Source organism: Mytilus californianus, unplaced genomic scaffold (genome assembly GCF_021869535.1).
Source record: "Mytilus californianus isolate M0D057914Y unplaced genomic scaffold, xbMytCali1.0.p SCAF_2, whole genome shotgun sequence".
Lineage (NCBI taxonomy): Eukaryota > Metazoa > Mollusca > Bivalvia > Mytilida > Mytilidae > Mytilus > Mytilus californianus.
The window spans coordinates 128,193,738-128,217,919 of record NW_026262668.1 but is presented as its reverse complement, the minus strand read 5'-3'; the positions used below and the strand labels follow the sequence as shown (position 1 = coordinate 128,217,919).

General features: G+C 31.4%; 1 protein-coding gene across 1 annotated transcript in view; it reads right to left on the bottom strand.

Annotated features, from left to right (window-relative positions):
• The window catches only part of LOC127727808 (calcitonin gene-related peptide type 1 receptor-like), a 49,975-nt gene that overhangs the window by 3,386 nt on the left and 22,407 nt on the right, over positions 1-24,182 (bottom strand). The window contains exons 3-10 of the mRNA XM_052234925.1: positions 16,290-16,387; positions 15,079-15,170; positions 10,869-11,016; positions 8,221-8,371; positions 7,251-7,311; positions 5,891-5,957; positions 4,605-4,687; positions 2,400-2,535 (exon numbers count right to left, since the gene is read on the bottom strand). Coding sequence (XP_052090885.1) covers positions 2,400-2,535; positions 4,605-4,687; positions 5,891-5,957; positions 7,251-7,311; positions 8,221-8,371; positions 10,869-11,016; positions 15,079-15,170; positions 16,290-16,387 — 836 coding nt within the window. The remainder of the gene's footprint in view (positions 1-2,399; positions 2,536-4,604; positions 4,688-5,890; positions 5,958-7,250; positions 7,312-8,220; positions 8,372-10,868; positions 11,017-15,078; positions 15,171-16,289; positions 16,388-24,182) is intronic.

Below are 24,182 nucleotides of genomic sequence, written 5' to 3'. Positions count from 1 at the left end.
AAACTAGTTTAAATGAAGGATATTTAGCCTAAGGGTCAGTGAATAAGAATTTCTGTTACTACTGCCATTTACATGTTAAGCTAGTTTAAATGAAGGATATTTAGCCTAAGGGCCAGTGAATAAGAATTTCTGTCACTACTTCCAAATACATGTAAAACTAGTTTAAATGAAGGATATTTAGCCTAAGGATCAGTGAATAAGAATTTCTGTCACTACTGCCATTTACATGTAAAACTAGTTTAAATGAAGGATATTTAGCCTAAGGGTCAGTGAATAAGAATTTCTGTCACTACTGCCATTTACATGTAAAACTAGTTTAAATGAAGGATATTCACCCTAAGGATCAGTGAATAAGAATTTCTGTCACTACTGCCATTTACATGTAAAACTAGTTTAAATGACGGATATTTAAAATAAGGATCAGTGAATAAGAATTTCTGTCACTACTGCCATTTACATGTAAAACTAGTTTAAATGAAGGATATTTAGCCTAATGATCAGTGAATAAGAATGTCTGTCACTACTGCCATTTACATGTGAAACTAGTTTAAATGAAGGATATTTAGCCTAAGGATCAGTGAATAAGAATTTCTGTCACTACTGCCATTTACATGTAAAACTAGTTTAAATGAAGGATATTTAGACTAAGGATCAGTGAATAAGAATTTCTGTCACTACTGCCATTTACATGTAAAACTAGTTTAAATGAAGGATATTTAAAATAAGGATCAGTGAATAAGAATTTCTGTCACTACTGCCATTTACATGTAAAACTAGTTTAAATGAAGGATAATAAAAGGAATACAAGTAAATTATCTGGTGTAAAATTTAAAGCTGAACATGTTTTTCTAAGAATTTTAATGCAAACCAAAGTAAAAATTCACTATTGATGCGTGAATTAATATTTTATCACATATACCAAATAAAACATGAATATGACATGTTTGATTCTTTTTCTCTCCTGATTCCAACAATGGTTTTGGAAAATGGATTATCAATTTTTAATTTCGTTTCAATACTTCAATTCTACGTTCATAGACTTTCGAGAAATATTAGACATAAAAGCGTATATTTGAACATTCATGTAATTTGATTTATTTTTCATTACAATCGTGATGATTTTATGCTTACAAAAAGAAAAAAAGATGGTGTAACCTTCAAGTATTACTCGAATTTAATAGAATATGTTATGCAATCGAAAAAAAAAATGATTGGACTGTAACTTTAAGTTATCGAAATTTGTACAAAATGATAAAAAGATTTGAACAGTAATTAGTAAAACCAAAGACAACATTTTATTTCTATTTTAGGCTAGAATGAAATCAATCACATGTTATAACGTGTTGTATTGACAGGTATTTTCTATTGATGTTTCATAATTTGGATTGTATAATTGGAATATGTTTAATTCATATGTATAATGATTTTAAACACTCCTCATTTACACAATTTAATACGATGTATTGAAACTTGGTGTTAAAATATTTTGTAAATTATTTAAAATTTAGGAATGTATATCCCTCATTCAGAGCAGAGCTGTTCATGAGGAATGTATATCCCTCATGAACAGCTCTGCTCTGAATCCTTGTCTGGGTATGGCAATACTTTTGATCGTTTTTTTGTTTTATCATATCTTCAACGTTTGTATTAAGTTTTGAATTATAAGATATTTTGGCCTCGAGTATCACTGATGAGACATTAAATATCTTAATGTGCACCTGGTGCATTAAAATTAATGTTAGTATGACCAAATTATTACAAACTTCATAAAATAATAAATTTTTAAAAGAACCAATGACGTTAACAAAGCCACTCTGATTTTTAATTTGATTGACTTGAATATGTGTCGGTGATTTTCTTTTTAATTTTTCAGTCAAATTCTACAATTTGCAACGAAAATCATACGATCTTAAATGGCAATCTATAGAAACGAGATGCTAAAATCTTTACCTCCCAGGGAATGGACAAATTACGAAAGAATACAACACCAAAGGTTATTAAAATTCTTATCCATCAGATGGTAGTTTTGTGCAAATTTTGAATCATACAAAATTTCTACCGCTAATTTTATTTAGATACCGCTGCTGGTGGACTATTAGTACCCGAGGGTATCAGCAGCTCATTATACCTTTTATAAATGTATTAAAGATCAAGATACTAAGGTTCAGACTTCCTCAGGCAAAGATGGATTTAGGGCCCTTTTGGTCATATAGTTCATCACTTGTTTGGGTACTTATACATCTTTGATCTTCAAATATTTGGCTTTGAGCGTTCCTAATTGAGGTAAACCTCAAAAAGCGCTTCGGACTCATACAATTTTTAAAGTGGTATTTGTTTTTGTCAAGCGGAATCTAAAATAACCAATGTTAATAAGGCGCATATTTTTCTATGAAATATACCTGAGAATCTATGATGACTTTAGATACAATTTCATATAGAAGACGATCTGCTTTTTCTGCTGGTGGTCTGTATGTGATGAAGAATAACTGAATGCCGAACAATGGAACCAGAAGGAATGTCGCTTTAAGACCACGTCTAAAATAAATTGTCTGATAAAATAGTGCACTCCTAATTGATTATAATGTTTATTTTATTTTATTTATTTTAAAAAGTCTATATCAATTAGATGACTATGATATAGTAAATAACAATAGTAAAGTACCATGAGAAAATGCTGTCTCCTGCGACCACGCAGGTCTAGCGCGTTTTCTTATCAATGGTATTACGCGTATACATAAAATTTCGAAATAGTCATAATAATAGTTATGAACAAAAACACTACCATGTAAATACATCAAAACCTTTTAATTTCGGATTCAAAATTCCTTATTGCAAATATAATTTGCTGTTTATGAAAAAAGTTGAAAAATAGTTTATATTGAAACCAACAATAACACTGACAAAAAGGTGTGCACAATTTTTAATGTAAAACGCGTATTGTCTTTTGTCAAAAATAAAGTATTAACAAAAACTCTGAACTCCAAGGCAAATTCGAAAAGGAGAAAGTCTATAAAACTTAACAAAAACACACATTCGACCATATCAACCAACAGAACAAACGGAAAGCAATTGTCATATTCTTGACTTGGTACCGTAATTTTCCAAAGAAAACGGTTGGTTAAACCTGTTTTTAAAAAAAGTTTTTTCTCGTAAAATTTTGTTACGAAATTAAAATAAATGGATTTTCACATCCTCGGATGTTAACCTTTTCTTACTTTTTAAAGTTTTTAATAGCTAGGCAACGAAAAAAAAGACAACACTGGTATACTTAGCTTTTTCCTATACAGCTCTTAAAACATGACAAATGACAACATTGTCCTTATTTCATTGACAACTACTCTGAATCGGCAAATTGAAAACAAAGGTTATCTTTGCAATATCATAAACGTTTTTCGTATTATTGTATCAAAAAGGAAATACGGTGTTTTTTTTTATTAATATCATTATCATTACTTTTTTAAAATCAAACAAAATTTTGATATTGCACATTTGCTGTATGACATTTTACCCAGATTACAGCGTTAGTCTGGATTCCCCTGTAATGAGTCACTGAACTTCCAGGGAATAAAATTTCAGCAAACAAATACGAAAAGTTAATTTTATAATGTCGTGCATATCTTTCATTCATAAACATTGTTATGTAATTCAAATTTCGTATCACCTGTTTACGGGTCAACATTGTTTTAAATTATGTTTTACCAAACGTAACTCAAAAATACACCAACTATATTTAGAGTATATTTGAAAAATAGTTGTAAAGTAAACAATCAAAAATAAACTGACTGCAGAAGGGTATAATCGTTAAAAATATGACCTTTCACATTTTTTGCTATCCCCTTTCTCCAATCACAAGTGTATTGCACCTCCTATGGGTTTTATTCTACATCATAAGAGATATATTACGATTGAAGTGAATTCGTTGGCTTACCTCTCACTAAACGGTTATTGACACTGATAACACTGCATTTATTAACTGCAGTAAAGATGAAACAGAGAATGATAAACCTCATCTAAGATACCATACTGTGTACGCCAGATGCGCATTTCGGCTAAACAAGACTCATTATTGGCTCTCAAATCAATATAGTTTTCAGACCAAATCAATTATGAAGTTGAAGAGAATGTAACCAAACATTCCATAAAGAATTGTAATCTGGCTAAAGCCAACAATGTTTGGGGTACAAACTTAGTATTTGAAATAATTTAAAAGATTCATATGTGAAAAATTCATGGAAATATTGAAAGGGAATTAAATAAATGCTAGAAAAGAGCTAGCATAACAACCAAATTCTAAATTTCACAATCAAGTATGTATGAAGGACGACGGCTGACAAGGTGATCCTGAAAGTCACATTGATCTATGACAGCTTTAAACTATTTTTTGAAAGATTTCTGAAGGGTAATTCCAATTACTTAATCTATAATATAGAGACCATAATTTCCAACAATAAGTTATATGTCACATCAAAGTAACAATGATATATGGAAATGAAGCATTTCCCTATTTTCATAACAGTAAACCATATGTATTGATAATATAGATACTGAAACAAATATACTACGATTATACAAGCATCTGACTTATACTGTATATTGAATTTTACCTGTAGTTACTTGGTTCGTTGGGGTGACTTTGAAGTCTGGTCAACATTATCCTAATAATACTACACAGAAATATCAGGTTTAACTGAAATAAACGAATTTATTATCGGTAATACAGACGATGATTCAGCGAACAGAAAATTTATCCCCATGAACTGGGTCTGAAAAAAAACCCCCAACTAATAGATATCATTTTCAAGAGCAAGGTTGCTTGAATAACGCTTAACTACCATTCTCTCTCTCTCTCTCTCTCTCTCTCTCTCTCTCTCTCTCTCTCTCAGGTAAGGAGCAAACATATTTCTTTGCGTCATATTCACTGGCAGGGTACCAATTGCCAATGAAAAACTATCCATAGACCAAATAAAAAATATGTGAAAACCGTATGTACTCAAATAATGAACAATACTAATACCGTATATTGAGCAAAAAAAGTCCTGATATGACAGAACGTGAAACAAATGAAAACAAAAGAACATCAGCAGCCTGAATTATACTACAATAATCAATAACAAACAGATATGACGGACAACAACCAACTACAGCCACGGAATTACAGGTTTCTGGCTTGGGAGAGGCACATAAGGATGAGGCGGGATTTAAAATGCGTGAATCCCTCTTAACTGGGTCAGTAATGTAACAGCACAACACAATGACGTCTTTACAAAATATCCGTTAAAGTATTGATTGATATTCTAGTCTTGTAAAAAAACATGGTATATTCATAGTTTAAATTGGCTTTGAACCATCTTTCAGTAACTTCGAGGTCTAAAAAAAAATTGTATTGCCAAAGATAACTCATAGCAACTGAAAACTATTTCAAAGCCCAATTTCAACTTTTGAATAAGACTGGTAAATCAGTAAACCTCAGACGGATCTAGAATACAGACGTCATAAATATACACAACAGTAGTTTACCGATATTCAAATCTCATATGTCGATTAAAAAAGACAAATCAAGGCAAAACAGAACAAAAATTGAGGGCATCGCATGAACTCCAATTGGAACAAGAAGGGTACGTCGAAAAGCGAATCAACACTAAGACAAAATGTCACATTCGAGAATAGGACACAATCGGTAGACGACTATTCAGATATATTAAAACGAAGACTGCGAAAACATGTCGGTAGTCAGTTAAGACACAGACATATCGTGTCGGTCAACCAAATCGTGCTGATGACAGTAAAACGTATGTAGTGTGGATTGCAGTCGTTCTTCATTATATCTCAGTTGGAACATTTTTTATGTAAGGAGCATACCAATTCTTATGAATTATTATCTTAAACTTACCAATATGCATATGAGGTTTGGAATGTACAATATCCATTCGTAAATACCGATATTTTTAACCCAGCAGCTAAAATTTACAAATAAATTATCTAAAATTAAAATGTATAGAAATGAGACTATTAGCATATAGCCATGATGCAGCAGTGAATAATTCAAAATTAAAGTTACATTTACTTAATACAAGTTTTAAAATAGTTAAACCTTAACGTTGTCTGCTTTACTTTCTAGTATGATTTGTGCAGAAATATTGACCTAGTCATACTTATATATAAGTTAGCAAGATATTATTCAACTGTTTTTGTGCGTTCTTCTTTGGTTTGGGGTTTTTCGCCCTTTCAGTTTTGACGCTTCTCGACAATTACTAAACATATATTTTCTAAATCAAATATAGTGCATAAAATCCAATCAGATATCGAGTATAAAAACTTATCATAGATACCAGGATTTAGATTTTATTCGGCAGACGCGCGTTTCGTCTAAAAAAGACTCATAAGTGTCGCTATAATCAAGTAAGTGAAAAAGGTCAACTAAAGTACGAAGTTGAAGTGCATTGAGAACTTCCGAGAGGTTTTGCAAATACAGCTAAATTAATCTATTCCTTGGGTATACAATTTTGAGTGTTTTGAAAAATTCAAAGTTTTGTCAACAGTAAATTTACAGTTATGACCATATCAATGAGAATTCATGTCAAAACAGATGTGCTGACTACTGGGCTAGTGATATCCTCGAGGAGGAAACCTCCAGCAGCAGTGGCATCGACGTCCCTTTATATTCTATGTATAACTACGTACCTTATTTGACCTTTTAACTTATTTGATTTGAGCGTCACTGATGAGTCGTTTGTGAACGAATCGCGAGTCTGGAGAACAAACTTATGAGCCTGGTATTTTCCTTTTTTAATCGCAAGATATGGTCAACAAAATTCAACCTATCTGGCTGTCTAATAATTTTGTGTACTTGATGTTTATTATGTGTAAGTGGTCCAAACCATGAACTCTTTTTTCAGTTTGTTTTTTCTTTTTTGTCACCAGATTATAATTACTGACACCTACAGTTATGACGGTTTTATAGTCTTTTATACTTAAATTATTTAGTTTAAGAGACAAAACAATGGTTTGATGCTAAACACAAGAATTTTACAATTGACATTAAAAAAGCTAATTAATTACAACAAATGTATATTATTTAACCAAATTAATACGGTACAATCTGTTAAGTTTGGTACGAACATGCGATAACAATTTTAAAAGTCCTCTTGACATGGAAAACAACTTAAATGAAGTCGAAACATCGCTATATTAGTCTTATAAGGACGTATTCATGATCCGCTATAGTAAGTCTAATAGGACGTACTACTCACTCATAATCAGCTGTAGTAAGTCTAACAATGACGTAAACCAATATAGGTAGGAACGAACCTCCTGTAAAATATAATTTATTATTTGTTATGAAATTCTAATGAATTCGGACCAAAATAAATCAGTAATGCAATGCTTCAAAATATTTTAACAACTGCTTTATTTGAAACACACGTCGTTGATTACTTTTTATTGCTGCTAATGTCTTTCAGAATCGTCACGATTTCATCAGATTTTATGTTTTGCTTATTTCTTAGTGATTTCTTTTTATTGAACGCAATGCAAACAATAATATTATAGGAAAACTAAAGGTTCCTTCTCTATGTGTACATACTGGCTTTAATTTGATTTCGACCTGTCAGTAATATTTTCTCCATTATCCTGAATAGGAAATTAAATAAATTTTCTTAAATATGTTATACTTTATAAATAATGTTAAATTTGTGGTTATTGATATAAAAAAGTACGCATGATAGTATTTCATTCTGTGTGTCTGATATCGAAGAGATTTCTAAATGGGATGTCGCATCAGTCAAATGCAATTCCTCTATAAATGAAATTGTAAATTATTTTCTGACATTTTATCTGAAAACCAAGGACCATTTTTAACGCTGCAGAACTTAAAAGCTTTGCAAATGTTTTTCAAGGCTAATGTATCCTTTCGTAATCTTTTGATTGGAGAAAAAAGCTGTATATCAACAGATTCTTTTGAAATGGGACATGATCAGGCATAATTACTAAAGACATACCACTAACGTATATGTAATAGTCATATGACTTGTTGACATCAAATTTTATAATTTATTTGAGAACAGGGCCATATATACCGCAAAACAAAAATGCATAACGTCTTGATTTTCAGAGCTGGAACTATTTGCTTCTTAGCTTATCATGAATCGATATGTGAAATTTCTTTAAATGTGACATATGCAATATTTATCCAGCCAATGAAGGTTGAATCTTTATTCTTACCCCATCCAGTGATGTAATACCAGGTAAGAGTTTTGGGAACTCTGAAAGCTTGTATTAGTAACCGATGCAAGTAAAACCCTTCACAAAACATCCAAAAGTAATTGCATGTTGAACAGTATCTATGTACTGCATACAACACTCTGCAAAATATCTGCAACCGATTGTAAAGTTAAATATAAGCTGAAAAAACATATGAATATCTGGCATCATATTTACACTATGATCTATAAAAGTAAGTTTATAGAAAAAAAACAGAGATTCTGATGTCATTTTCACAATCGGTGGGGGAAGGGTGATTATTGCATTTTAGATGTAAAGAAAAAAAATTGTACAATGTATATGTGTGAATATTTTTAGTAATGTTTGTAATTTCTTAACCTAAATGCATCAGTGCCCTTTTGTTTACATATTATCGAAATCAGTTTTGGAAGCAATTGGACACACACTAAACATTACCGTATTAAAGCATGTTCTATATTTCTGTTCATTTATTAATATATTGATAAGGAGCTATGGTATGATTGCACATGATCAATATGTTATCAAATAAAGATCACCATACGGCCTTCAACAATGAGCAAAACCCATTCCATATTGTTAGCTCTAAAAGGAAACGACATGAAAAACTGTGAGGTAATTGAATCGATAAAACAACCGGCTTATTGACTTATGATAAAACAACAATCGAAAGAACAACATTATAGACAGCAATCAGCGAAGACCACTGAATTAAAGGCTCCTGACTTGAGACAGGCACGTACAGAATGTGGTGGGGTTAAACATGTTTGCGAGCACTCAACCATCCACCTATCATGTGACAGAGGTGTTACATCACAATACAAGAACACATTGTAAAAGTTGGAGGGTTTGACACATCAAATCGGAAAGAAGAACAAAAACTAACTAACGAATATACAAATACACAAAGTATCGATCTAAGAGAACTCTCAGTGACTTAAAGTTGGTTCAAAGCTTATAGCCCATTTGAACTAAAAAATGTAAATTAATTGTGGCAGAAAAATAGCAATTAGTACATATCAAACAGATTAAGTTCTAAGGCGTCATAAACAGTTTGAAAATACCATGCCCTTGTGCAATGCCAAAATATAAATTGTCTGTTCGTTTGCCCATTTTTGTTTCTGTTTCCCTTCGATATACCGCATGGTATCTTCCTTTTTTTACATAAACTGTAACAGAACCAGTTTAAATATTATTACTGGTTTTTTTGCTGCCAATTTACTGTATGTCACTATCTGTTGATACATTAATGGATATAATGGAAATGTCTGAAGCAAGTCGGGAATATGACAGTTGTTTTCCATTCGTTTGATTTGTTTGAGCTTTTGATTTTGCCATTTTATAAAGGACTTTCCGTTTGGAATTTCCCTTGGATTTCGGTATTTTTGTTATTTTACTTTTTTATTAATGAAGACCATTGTATTGCTTTTATTCATGTATTGCAATATTTTCAGATCAAACAAAGAAAACTACTAAAAGAAGACTAACATCGCCACTCAGCATATATGCGTCTCCCCTAGAAGGTTTAGTTTGATCAAACGGATCAAAACCAGTTAGCAGATATATTGTTAGTGTAGTTCAATAATTATTTGTATATCTTAACTTTTTATGTCACAAGGTCGATTATATCTGATCATTAAGAAGAATTATTTCCGAAATTTGCAAGCGCTATTTTGAGATCAACTCGTTTACGATGTCAAATAATGTCACTTAATATATGATGTAATGTTGGCATTTGACAAAATTGAAGAGTATTAACGATAAGAAAATAAACAAGCAAAAAACTTGATAGCAACTCAATTTTTAAAATGAACTAAAATGTATGCAATGAGTGATTGAAGGGATATTTTAAACTTATTGTGTACACAAAAGACCTTTTTTGATTAGGGACTTTCCGTTTTGAATTTTCCTCAGAGTTCAGTATTTTTGTGATTTTACTTTTTACTAGTGTATTGACATTAATCTACCTAAATTCTTCTATGCAATTTGATATCTGTTAGATATTTTCGTCATGTCCGTCTTTTTTTTACATTGCCACTTAGACCTGAATGTAACAAAGCAGCAATAGAATTTTTAAAGCATCGTGTCCATTGATTTGTCAGAGGTTTCTCCACGAGCAATGTATTTTATAAGTCTTTCATAACAGACTTACTTGATCGGTATGTAAAATTATTTGGAATTGGTGATTGTATTTTGTTTTATGATTTAGACCTATCTTTTTTATAACAGACATACTCAATTATATAGGATACTTGTAGAGAAACTTCCTTTTTTCATTACATCTATATTACTTCAGAATAGCATATTCAGTTGTGTTTAGGAATATAGATTTTCAGAAGAGACGAGAAGGTTGATGTGATGCATTTTGTCCATGATCTGATTTTTGTACTTATTCAAAAAATACTGAAGTATGTATTTACATATTGTCAGAACGGAAATCTATAGGACAATATACTATTGTTTAAAAAGAACAAAGACAAGAACATAGAAGATATTATTCTTTAGTATAAGAAACCGAATGTTTTCTTTTTAGTCAATATTTTAAAACATGTAATTAAGTACCAAATATTACATTTGCAAAAAGTACATAAACTAAGTATCATATCTTTGTAAAGAACATCAGAGCTTACAGTATTTTGATGCATCCTTGTAGAAGCCGGATTATCGAGACGGTCGTTATATATCAATAAATCCCAGAGAATTGTCATGGTGCAGGTCATTATGAAGGAAAGAAACAGACATGTATGTAGTCGTATCCTATGCTGGGATCTCAGTTGCCTGTGTAAAAAAAAATCTTTTACATTTTTGAAGCAAAGTACTAACTCCCCAAATGTCTACACAGTAGAGTAATATTCTGTTTAGTTTATAAATACATTGTAAAATCTTTAAACCAAAGTACATAATTTTCAATTGTCTACCCTTGTACGTAAGTACATGTATTCTGTTTGAAATTTTAACATAAAAATTAAAATAATAATATTCACATATTCCATTTTTGATAAGACATTGATAGTTCAAAGCACAACTTCAACTAATAGATAAACCGCGTTCTCTACAACTAAGCACCAACTAGTGCACCTCCAATATATTTAATATAATTTAGCTAACAGTAGTTTACCGATGTTAAAATCTCATATTAATCGGTTAAGACGAAACAAATCAATGTAACTAACAATAACTGAATGAATTGCATAAATTCTACAAGAGCGAGACCTGCTCCGTCGACAGGGTTAGCGTCTACTGCTATGCATGTTTCATCCACACAGTAAAACCACTTAGTCAAACTGTCACAATCGGGAATAGCGTACAATCGATAGAATAACAGATCAGACGTCTTTTCTTGTATCTAGCGATATAAACCGTGAAAACATGTCTTTTGTGAGTTGAGACAAAGACATATCGTATCGATCGGGATAGTCACCGTAAAAACGATGTCATTATAGGTTGACAAAATCATCATGCGTGACCTTGTTTAGTACCAAAATGCAAGTATTGGTAATATGTACGACTACATGTGTTAAAAATGCTTTTTAGATTGAGTGTCTAGTCAGGTTTTGACTGTAACCAGTTTTCACTCAGATCAACGTTACATTTTCGGATTTTGATAAATTTTTTAGTTACCATCAGTCATTGTTGTTTGATCTAACAAACGTTTTTTGCTGAACATTTTCGTCTTTCGGAGACACCTTATCATTGCTCCTTTTCACGGTTGAGGTATCAACGTAAAATTTTTATAAGAAAATGGGTGGCAAGTTTACGATGATAATTGCTGGAATATTCTGAAATTGTGTAGTTTGTTTTTTTGCATTTTCGACATTGATCTCATATATCAAATTTACGCTTCAATTAAATTTCATATATAAGCCCATAAGCATGCATGTAAATCGGTGTCATTTTGATTTATTTCTTTTTAATTTCGTTTGACAATGACAATTTCATTTCTTTCTTTTAATGTACAAAAAATTATGTCAGCGAAATCCGATGATTTATCAGATTTAGATAAATGCATGTTGTTAAGATGTACTTTTACCAGGATGTCGATCATTAAAAATTAGTCATAGTTATTTCTGTTCTGGAAAAAATATTCAAAAACAAAAACTAGATTGACAAGAATGAATGACATATCGACATGTTATTCAGAAATGACAAGTAAACAATTTCTGATAAATATCTTTCACAACAGAGCTTTAACTTACTTTAGTTTGATGCAGCCATATTATTGTTCCAAAGGAATCGTTTAGATAAAAAAGTATAACAAGAATACCAAACTCCAAGGTAAATTCAAAAAGGGGGAAGTCCATAAAAACTGACAAAATCAAACGTGAGAATATAATAATATTAACAATGAAAGTACATAAAAATAGACGTTTTCAATTTATTGTGAAAAGATTAGATGTTTTGTCATGAATGGAAGAGAAGTTGAATATATGATCATGACAGAGCAAGCCAATAGTATTTTAACATTTATAGGTCGCCCTACGACCTAGTTCTTACATCTTACATAATATTCACATTTATTCTTATCAGTAAGTATTGAACCAACATGAATATCCAAACATGCTCTAAAGTTTTCATGAATGATCTAATGTATCATTTAACGTACAAGGGAATGTGATATTCATTCATTATTTCCATTAAGCTATTTGCAACTCATAGAATTTCCAGAAGATGTTTGCATATTATCGTGAAAAGATTAATTGGTTGTTTCTGTCAAATGGGAGAATGAATGTGACATATACTAATGTATCTTGAATTATGGATTCGTTTTAAAAAGTGTTACACTTCTAGTTTTTCGTGAAAATGAAAAATTAATACAATTCTTCTATGTCGCCTTCCGGATATTGGTGACGTTTTTTGCCTAATGAACGAAAATGGATGGTTTTTTTTAATTTGAAAAACATCTGCCAATTTGAGCTTGAAAAATAATATTTAAAGAATTACAAAAAATTATCCTGCGGCCTTGGCGTCGATATAAAAGAGATGTTTGCCAAGGTAAAACTTCATTTAGTTGGAAACAACAATTTAACATTCTACAATACAAAACGATAAGTGGTTAATGTTAATAACACCTCCTATTATTCATATTTCAGGGTTAATGTAGACACACAATATATTCTATTAGGTTCATATATGAATGGGTGACCGTTACGGAGAAAAAGTATTTTGTAGAAACTGATAAACTGTTGTTCATTTAATAATATCAATATAATGTCAATATCAGAGGGATACCAGAAACTAATGTCGTCAGCCCGGAATTCACATTTTGATATTTTCATACATAGATCTGCACTAATTGTAGGCTGCTGTCTTTTTTCTTGATTTATTTAACCATAGTTATAATTTTTTTTTATCAAAAGTAAAGTGCTGTATGAAACATGATGATTTGAATAAAAGAAAATGCAAGCAAACTTCAATGAAACAGTAACCTTACGATACACCAAAAAAGTCATCAAGAGGTCAACAGAAGATGTTTACCAATCTCGATGACAGTTATGAAGTTATGAATAAATAAAAATGGAAATTATTAAAGAACTGGCATCTACGCAAAAAATCTTTAAAGACACAAGAAAAACAATAAGGAATATCCAAAATACAACGAGGTTTCTGAATTGGGGGACCTGAAAAAAAAATTCTGTATTTTAGCTCTTCGTATTTCGACCTGGTTTGTATTTGATCCATAGTTTTAAATCTCTTGTATTTAAATTTTATAGCACTGGATCGAAACCGCTGCTTGAGGATCGCTAGTTTCTGTGGCTATCATCAGCACAGTAGTCAGTGTTTAGGTATAACATTATTTTAAACATACTTTTCTCAAGCTCTCCGTTTATAACTAAAAACTAAACTTTCAACTCCCTTATGCAAAGTTTACCTGACATGGATTTAACTGATGTTTGAAGGTCCGTTCTAGTCATATAACTCTTCATGTATTCAAATATTTATACATCCGTGGCTTTCAAATATTGGGGTTTGAGCGTTCCGGGTGAAGGTAAATACAGAAAAATGCTTCGGCCGCACCAAATGTATACAGTGATCTTTCATTTTCTTAAACAAAGTATTTTTCTTAAAGTCTGTGTATTATTAGTATAATTTAAAGTGAAAGTTCGATATACCCGATGAGATAGAGGTCCAAAATAACTTTGTAGTCTATCACAATAAACAAGTGTCTATATTATCATCATGCTCTTAAAAGCCTCGAGTACCTTAAGTTTGAAATGTAAATGTAACAGAGACTAACAATTATATGCCATCAACACTTAACTCCTCGATCTACAACGAACATAACCACTGTTCAATGTTCCATTGACATATGTCGAAGATTCGTTAAATATGTGTTTACCCAGCCCCCTTTCTCCTTTTATCTGTATTAATGAAAAAAGGTTCCAAATACACAATAAAACCGAACCATCAACAGCACTGACTATTAAAAATGGGCATACCAAAAGAAATATAACTTTAACGAAGTCCCAAAGTCTTGATTTGCTCATTTACATATAGACATCATGTCTTCTTACACTTTCAATATACCTGTCTGGTTGGGTGCACATTTAACAATAGATTCTATAGTATATTATTGGAGTTATATCTCACCTGGCACGTGTAATAAAAAGAATTATATATGAATTTCAACATACTTTTATATCCTTAGGCACTATTTAATTCGTAGTCATCACATTTTCACGATCCATATATGGACTAGTACTGAATTGTTCATGTTTTTTCCTCATTTTTTCATTATTCTCAATTTTCTAGTTTTCGTCGATAACGACGTATCGCACGTCAACTACAAATACATGTACCATTATTTGAATTGAGGAATTTTGACTATAAAAATCTACAAACCTTAAAGACAAAAAAACAACACAAGCAGGAACAAGTAGCACTAAACTGGCGCTTGAACAGGCTATTCCGACATATACTAAACTTTTGTATATCTGTATAAAAAATATTAAAATGGAAATTAAAAGCTTAAAAAAACATATCAGTTTCATTAAATTTTACAACAGTATTTCAAATAAAGTACATTTGTGACAGCCAGTTTCTTCTGTTTTAATATGACCATAGATACCAGGATTAAAATGTTGTACGCCAGACGTGCGTTTCGTCTACAAAAGACTCATCAGTGACGCTCGAATAAAAAAAATTAAAAGGCTAAATAAAGTACGAGTTTGAAGAGCGTTGAGGACCCAAAATTCCAAAAGGATTTGCCAAAACAGCTAAGGTAATCTATTCTTTTGGAAGAGATATAACTATGGACAACCATCTTACAACCATCTTACAGGTAATAGAAACAAGAAGATGTGATACGATCGTCCTTGAAACAACGCTCCACCAGAGACCAAAAAACGCGGATGTAAACAACTATAAGTACCCACACGACATTCAACTATGACAAAACCTATACTGTATAATAATCTATAAAAGGATCCGGCATGACAAACTGTGATACAATTTTAAAGAGAGACAACAACTAAATTACAGCTTATGGTTCCGAGCAGGCTGATAACAAATATGTTTCTTATTTCTTAGGTTTGTGATTTTATTTGAATATAAAAAATTTAATTTACAAAATGAAAACATTAATAGGTTGTCATCGGTTAAAAAGTCTTTCGAGAAAAACAACACGCATGAAATGTCAAGAAATTACAGATTTATAATAGGACTCTTTTATATTAGGTTTAGATATAATGGTTCGTGCAAAATAAATCTATCATTTCTAATATCGAATGGACAATGTGTAGTTCAACTGAAGATAGTTGAAATACTGTCTGCTTGAACTTAAACATGCAACTATTGCGCATTTCGACAAGTATTTCTCGTCAGAGATGCTCAAGGCCGAAATATTTGAATATTCAAGACCGAATACAAACGTCAACACACTGATATAACCAGTAACGACCAAAAGTATTAAGACCACAAAATATATAATATAACCAATTAACCATCGCTATTGTTGCTGTGATTTTTTCTTTGCGATTTACGTAAGGTAAACTCTAATTTTAAATTATAGTTTTCCTTTCTTATCTTCTTTTCCAGTTATGTTAGAATCGTACCTTGAGGTTTAAACATGGTGTGTAGTCGGTCCATTCTCTATTTGACTTGGAATCTACCCACCAGGTTCCATTTACTGTACAAGATTTACGTGCATATCCTGAAATGATTGAAAGTTCAAACATAAATTTTGATATAGAATTACTAAGTGAGCTTCAAATGATAAGCAGCTTTCTTTGCGGATTACTAGCCTCAAAGTATCATCACCTCATTAGTCAGCACTTCGGTACATGTATTATTTATTACACACCCTTGTTTAACTATCCGTTTATAAGTTAAGAAATAATAAAGAAACTAAGGTTCCAACTCCTTCAGACAAATGTGACCTTAAATTGATTTGCTATTATTTTCGGTTCCATTTTGGTCATGTAGAAACCTATGTCGGCACATATAAATACTTGGCTTTCAAATGTCTAGTTTTGAACGTTCAGATGAAGGTTATTCTAGAAAACGCTTCAGACGCACAAAAATGTATCAAGTCTCATTTTCATGTTTTTAAAGCATTGATATTAAAATGGTATAGATTATTATAACGCAATGCAATGCTTTGACAATGCAAGCTCCGAATAACTTTACAACTGACAAACTGTTTATTGTGATAGACTACAAAGTTATTTTGGACCGCTATCTCATCGGGTATATCGAACTTTCACTTTAAATTATACTAATAATACACAGACTTAAATATTTAAATTTCGTAAGGATTTCGCGGAACCCTGTGTCTCACGTGCGATTGATGCTGTCAGTGTAAAAGTGTAATGTTGATCTTAAAAATGAATCAATTTATCAGTAAAATACAATTTAAAAAGAAATCGAACTTTTTCTTTTGATGCTATTTCATGGTCTTGAAGATTAGCTTTTGTCCAAGTTTCATAACAATACATGAAGGTTTACAAATTTATTTTGTCAATTCCAGACTTTCTGTAAATGTTAAAAGTAAAAAGTCCATCTATCAGAAAAATACTGAAAATGAAAAAAAATATATTTTCAAAAGTTTGCTCCAGATATTATCTCTGAATCATAAAAAAACTTCTGCCAAAGATTCATAAAATTCTATGAAGGTTTGATAAAGAAATTGGTATGTAACAAACTCTAACCCCAGACTGTATCTATTTGCAAAATGTAAAACAAACTTAGTCTATTCATCAGTTAAATACGGAAAAAATGAAAATAAAAATTTTGCTCTTAATATTGAATTTTGGTCATAACTAAGCTTCTGTCCAAATTTTCTAAAATTCCATGAAAGTTTGACAAAGTTATTGATGACTGAAAAACTTTAACATCAGACTGTATCTACTTATTAACTATGAAAAAAATTATACAGAATACTCATTATGTTGAATATGGGCAGTATTTGGAAGAAGTCAATTTATCAGTTAAATACGGAAAAATAAAAATCAATATTTTCCCTGGATACTGTCTTTTGGTCATAAACAAGCTTCTGTCCAAATTTTCTAAAATTCCATGAAGGTTTGACAAAGTTATTGATGATCCAAAAACTTTAACCTCAGACTAAATCTGAATGTTAAATACTAAAAAAGTCCATCTCTCAGTATATATTTTCAGTATATATTTTCAAAATTTTGCTCTAAACACTGAAAATTGTTGCCTACTCAGTGTAAATCACCTAAAAAAATAAATAAACATGCCAAAAAAAAACAAACATTAAAACAATCTGAAAGAGGATTATGGACAACTTTCCCATTTTTATTATGGATTAAGATTCCTTACTAGTTGAAGTTTGTTTTAATGCCTAACAAAGACGTCAACTCACTGGAAAATTAGGTAAACTAGAAAATTACTATCAATTTAAACGCATGATTTTATGTTATCACGCTACTAAATGAACTTTGCCAGTTAGACAATAAATAAATCTTATAAGGGCTGATGTAATAATACCGAGGTTCAAGATTCAAAATGAATATTGATGCAACGTACTTTAATGGACAAAATTTGTCAAAAAAGTTGGAAATCTGAAGAGCTAGTTTAAAATTCAATTATACTGTTCCGCTAAGAAATAATTGCTCTGAATAATTCAATCAAGCGATTAAAGTAATTATGGAGTATGATATAAATTTCCTGTGCATGACACTTGTTGTTTCTGGGGAGTAATTCCTGCATAATTCTGATTATCCTTTTTATATAATGTTGTCGCATAGGCACGGAGATACACAATGATGACAATGTAATTGACCAAATTTAATACAAGGTAGTGTAACACTTCATGATAAGAGGTAAAACGTCTTCTTTCAAGAGGTTTGTTCTAATAAAAAAGTTAGTTTTAAATCGGATTTTAGCCACTTATATTCATTTCTGTTTAACAAAATAATATTCCTCTAGGACACTTGCACTTGATGAGGTTTGTGCCTTAGCAAAACAATTTCAGTTTTCGCCGTGTTCATTATTCGCGTTTATTTGTCTTGTACAATGCTTTTGATAAGACTGTCGTACAAGTGAGAGGTTTAGCGCTATAAAACCAGGTTCAATCCACCATTTTCTACATTTGAAAATGCCTGTACCAAGTCAGGAATATGACAGTTGTTGTCCATTCGTTTGATGTGTTTTGTCATTTGATTTTGCCATGTGATTAGGGACTTTCCGATTGAATTTTCCTCTGAGTTCAGTATTTTTGTGATTTTACTTTTTTTTTTAAATGGGCATTCAGTTTTATGTAATAATGAAATACAAGATAAGTTTTGTATGAACTAGATTTTGAAATATTATCTTGTCTAAATATATGGTTTTTGTTTGTTTCATATTGATTCTGCCATTGCATCGAGTGTGATACATTATTTGGTGGTAGACTCTGATTCTCTAATGACTTGATCCTATACAGACCTTTTCCAATGATCTGCAAAAAAGAATCGAAAGATACCGAAGGGATACAGAAGTCGAAAATAAACTGACAACGCCATGGCTAAAGAAGAACATGACCAACAGACAAACAATAGTACACAAAAAAACACAACATAGAAAACTAAAGACTTAGCAACACGAACCCCACCAAAAACTGGGGGTGATCTCAGGTTCTCCGGAATGGTAAGCAGATCCTGCTCCAAAGGTTGCACCCGTCATGTTGCTCATGTTAGTACAAACTCGGTAATAAGTCTAATTCGGTAGGTCACATTCGGGAAAAGGGGACGGGTTTATAGTTACGACATTAGGAACCTATCCGCTATCATCTGTGAAACGGATATCCCGTAACTGTCAACCAACTCGTGAAGGCGTCCGTAAAATTTACGAAGGGATGATTTCAGCTTCACCACTTGTAACTCTTGGTTTAATAGCTTCCTTGTGAGCAGCAATCCTCTATCAAGGAAATCATGATGGGAAATACAAGCCCTGGAGTATCGTATCAACTGGGAGATATATACTGCGTATGCAGGCGCTGTTGGAATGTTGCTACATAAAAATGGAAAGTTCATAATTGGGAAGCTTAAATCATCTCTTTTGTCATTAAGTTTTGTTTTAAACAGACCCTCATTGTCAATTTCTAGATGTAAGTCAAGATATGCGGCAGACTTAACTGTATATGTTGTATCCTTTATCTCAAGTTCGATGGGATAGATGCGTTCAACATAGTCACCAAATTTTGAGATTATTTAGTGAGAGAACCTCATCTATGTAGCGGAAAGTAAAGTTAAAGGAAACTGCTAGCTTCTTTTCTGTCTTCCTGATAAATATGTCTTCTTTCTGTCTAACGTCATCAGACATGGTCGCCTATTTTCGTGACGTCACAATACGAAAATATTAGGAAAAGCAAGAGCATTTGACATCATAATTGAATTTTGACCAATGAAGAACTGAGACCGAACGAACCACACGTTGATTTGATAAAAATAATCAACAGGTCAGGTAAAGGATACTTGATCATCGTTAATCTACTGTTGTTTTATTTTATTATCTACACGCCAAAATACATAATGTACCGTGTTACATCCCTATATGAAGATTACGAGTGTGAGCATTACTTGAGTAACGAAAGCTATATATTTATGTATAGCCCAGTTCGCCGGATAGTGTCGGGTACTGGGCACAGTTCAGACAATATTGTAACGATGTCACCATAGTACGGGGAAATTTCGCCGAGGGAAAAGCTAGATTTTGGTTCTTCAAATGTGCATGTCTAAAATTGCTGAGTTAATTTCCAAGAAGTTTGTATAATTTGAGCTGTTAGCCCTATATAACACTAGGTCATCCGATTGAGAACATCTATCGTAAAGTTATATTTATTCATTCTAATAGCAAAAAAATATGTTTCTGCAAAGTAACAAATGTTCTAAGCAATCAGTACTTTAAGGAATCAAACAGAATAAACAAAATATATCATCTTTTACATTAGATTAATATTTGGGCAAATGAATATGTATATGAATAGTCTCTATGAGATATATTTTTTAAATATCTCATTTTAATACATATAACTTTCAATAAATATGTCTTCAAAAATTATGCTTTGATACATTTACCTATATCATTTGTCGGATGTACACATACATATAAATTTTCTAAGAAACAGTAAAGCAGTTACAGACATAAAAAAAAATAATAATGAGTCAAAGACTTAAGGTGCAATGCATTGTCCATCAAAATCGAGAATAACATTCTGGATTATATTTGATATTTTTCATACTTAGAATTCATAAATGATTTGTTTTGCCTATTTTTCTTCATTTGATAAACAAAAACCAAAAAAAAGACAAGGTACAAACAAAGACGCAATATCTACCCCTTTCTACTTTTCTTGCTTCTCCATCATTTGTTCCTCCATCTGTGTTTTAACATTCGATGTGCTGCCATTGAAGGGAAGAGGTCCCGTGTTTGAAACATTATTACGTATAAATTATCTTGTATCTTAGGAATCAATCAATTGTAATTATAAATTACCAGTTGAATGTTTTATATGATTGTATTGCAAAACGAAAATAATACTTTGCAAATTTGGTGACAAATCGTGCAGCTCACTTTCAATTCTACGTGGTTATGCTGATAAAGGGCCTAATATACTTTGGATGACATATCAAATTTTGTGCTCTTTCCAGTGTCTTACAAGTAGGTTATTTGATAGATTGCAGTTGATATGGAGATTTCGATATAGGAAACCAATTCTTCTGCTGGCTCTACCTGTGCTGTTATATTTGTTCTTTGTTCTCCCCAATCTAGATCATTTGTGAGGGTGCGGGATTTTCTCGCTGTGTTGAAGACCCATTGGTGACATGGGCTGTTGTTTGCTCTTTGGTCGGGTTATTGTCTCTTTGACACATTCCCCATTTCTATTCTCAATTTTATATTGAAAGTTCAATTCTTTAGAAAGTTACAATATCTAAGTGACAAGCTGACAGATATTTGTAATAAACTTATAGTATATAAAAGATACCCTATCATTACCATTCGAATATTTATGTATCATAACAAAACATTTCATTTCAAGAAAGAATTGTTGCTTGCAATTTCTGTTGGGTAATCATGGAAAACAAAACATTTGACCGACTATTTTATCTAACCAATTTGTCCTACCTGTCTCACTTTGCTGTCAAAACATATCTAAGAGGCAAGTAAACAGAAGAATTTACAATAATAGCTTTCTAAATGAGCATTAATGGGGTGGTTAATAGTTATTTTGACCTTCTGGTAAAAGGTTTTGATCACGATCGTGCACGTTTTAGTAAATGTTTATGGTATTTAGTGCTTAATTGAAGTTTCTAGTTATACATTCACCATTTCTTCTCTTTATATCTAAAAGTTGATTTAAGAAGTCGATCAGTTCTTCCATTCTCTACACTATTAAGAGAGTATATGTGTAGGATCGGAATTATGGCGTTTTTCATAAAGAAATTGGCAAATTGCAGATTGGTACATGGTATTGATATTTCAGTTCCATTACAAATTGATCAACTAAAACGACTTTAAAAATAAATGTGAAGTAGATTTTGTTACCTTCTAGAAATTTATTAAAATTATGTGTATTCCAAAAAAAAAATAACTAATATTTTGGAAATTCAAATTTCGCCGTTTAAAAAAATCATGATTTTCATCCAATTTGTGTATGCTACAAATGATTTTGATAAATGCTTGCTGTTAGTGCACCATTCAAGAGCATTTAGGTTGTTCATTTAGCTCACTATCAATTGGGTCACATTGATAGGAGAAAATCATTTTAGATCCCTGTGATACGAAACTATCATAAATGATCTCTTTTCAGATATATAAAAGCCATTAATCTGTTATAAGTTACTAATAATTTTAATTTTGTCTAGTCGATTCGATTCAAGTCTCAAACTGTGCTTTCAAGAGGCGAAAATTAGCAAAATCTACTGCAACTATCGTATTTCGGTATCTTCTGTTTGAAATTTGATGAAAATTGGCTTGCATATTAGTTACTTTTCATTATTTATATTGAAACAGAATAATGCACTGAAGATCAACTCTTTGAAATAAAGATACAAAATGTTCATACGTCTCATGGGTACGCTCAATTCTGAAGATTATGCATGACAAACATGTATAACAGTTGAAAAAAAACCCGAAGCTTGATATGAAAGTCGCGTGGTTGTTTTACATAAAATCAATACACCTCTTGACAACTACCTGTTATTCCAATTCCAAGAATTTAAAGGTAATAAAAGCAGCATTGTAGCAATGTATACCGCAATAAATTGATTTATCCATATTTTGGCGATGTAAATAGCCGCCCTAATAATTTATTTATAATTGTTGGTAATAAATAATACTACATATATAGTCTTGATGTATTAACGCGAAGAAAGGGCCGTTAACTTGCACTACCTTGATAATTTGATTATAATACTAGTATATATATTACAAAAGTTGACACGAATCGTAATTTTATTGGTTAATGCAATATTATATGCCAACACAAGGCGATATTAAAACAAACTTTCTCAGTATATCCAACTCATTTCTCTAACTTTATTTCAGTAATAAGATTAAAAAGTGAAACCATGACTAAGCAGTTCAATAGTTAATGCAGCTATATAATAAAAGTACACGGGGTATTCAGAATATACGGGAAACATTGAAGTGTTTGACATTTAATCTATGAAACTCCCTGACAAACTACTGATTTACTACATATTGAGTGTAAATCTAGTATTGACTTTAAGGTAGTCTGGCTACTCTTTGTCAGAGTTACTGTTGAATGATTTTATAATTCGCTCATTCATCAATTTCAATTGACTTTTGTTGCTACACATCACCGAAGAGTGAACAATCAAAACAAGGAAATTAAAAATAACAATTGATACAAATGCAGTGTAATTAGATAAATCTGAAGTATAACAGCAAACTTTCTGGGTAGTCTATTGCGTGTTGATTTCTCCATCAAACAATGACAAATATCTCAATTTTGTCTTGAGCTATATAACGTTAAGCTGTATGGTGCTGACTATTTGTATATTTGCAATTTAAAACGCGTTTGGTATATCTAGCATACCATCATCGCGAACAACTTTATATTTCTTATATACATCCAATATAAATTCAAAATTCAGGTATGTTCCGAAGCAAATTGAGGGTTCAGTCTGACTTTATAGCTAGCTAAACCATCCACACACGAAAGTTGTTTATAGTTTCATTATATTGTCAAAATTAGGTGAGCAACCCAAACATTTTTTTTTCAACATTAACAAATCCTTTATTGCACTATCTAGTACAACTATTCTATATAGGTTTATCCTTGTGTATTAATCAGATACAGACATAATTGGTTAACGTGACAATAATTTGGATCCAGCAGCCAAAACTGTGTAGACATACATCAATGATACGTTCATTTATCAAAAAGCACATTTGTATATCAAAGTAAAATTTCGTCCTTGCTTCGAGAAAAACGATAAAAGATACATTTTTAAGATATATTTCCTTTTTAAAGCATT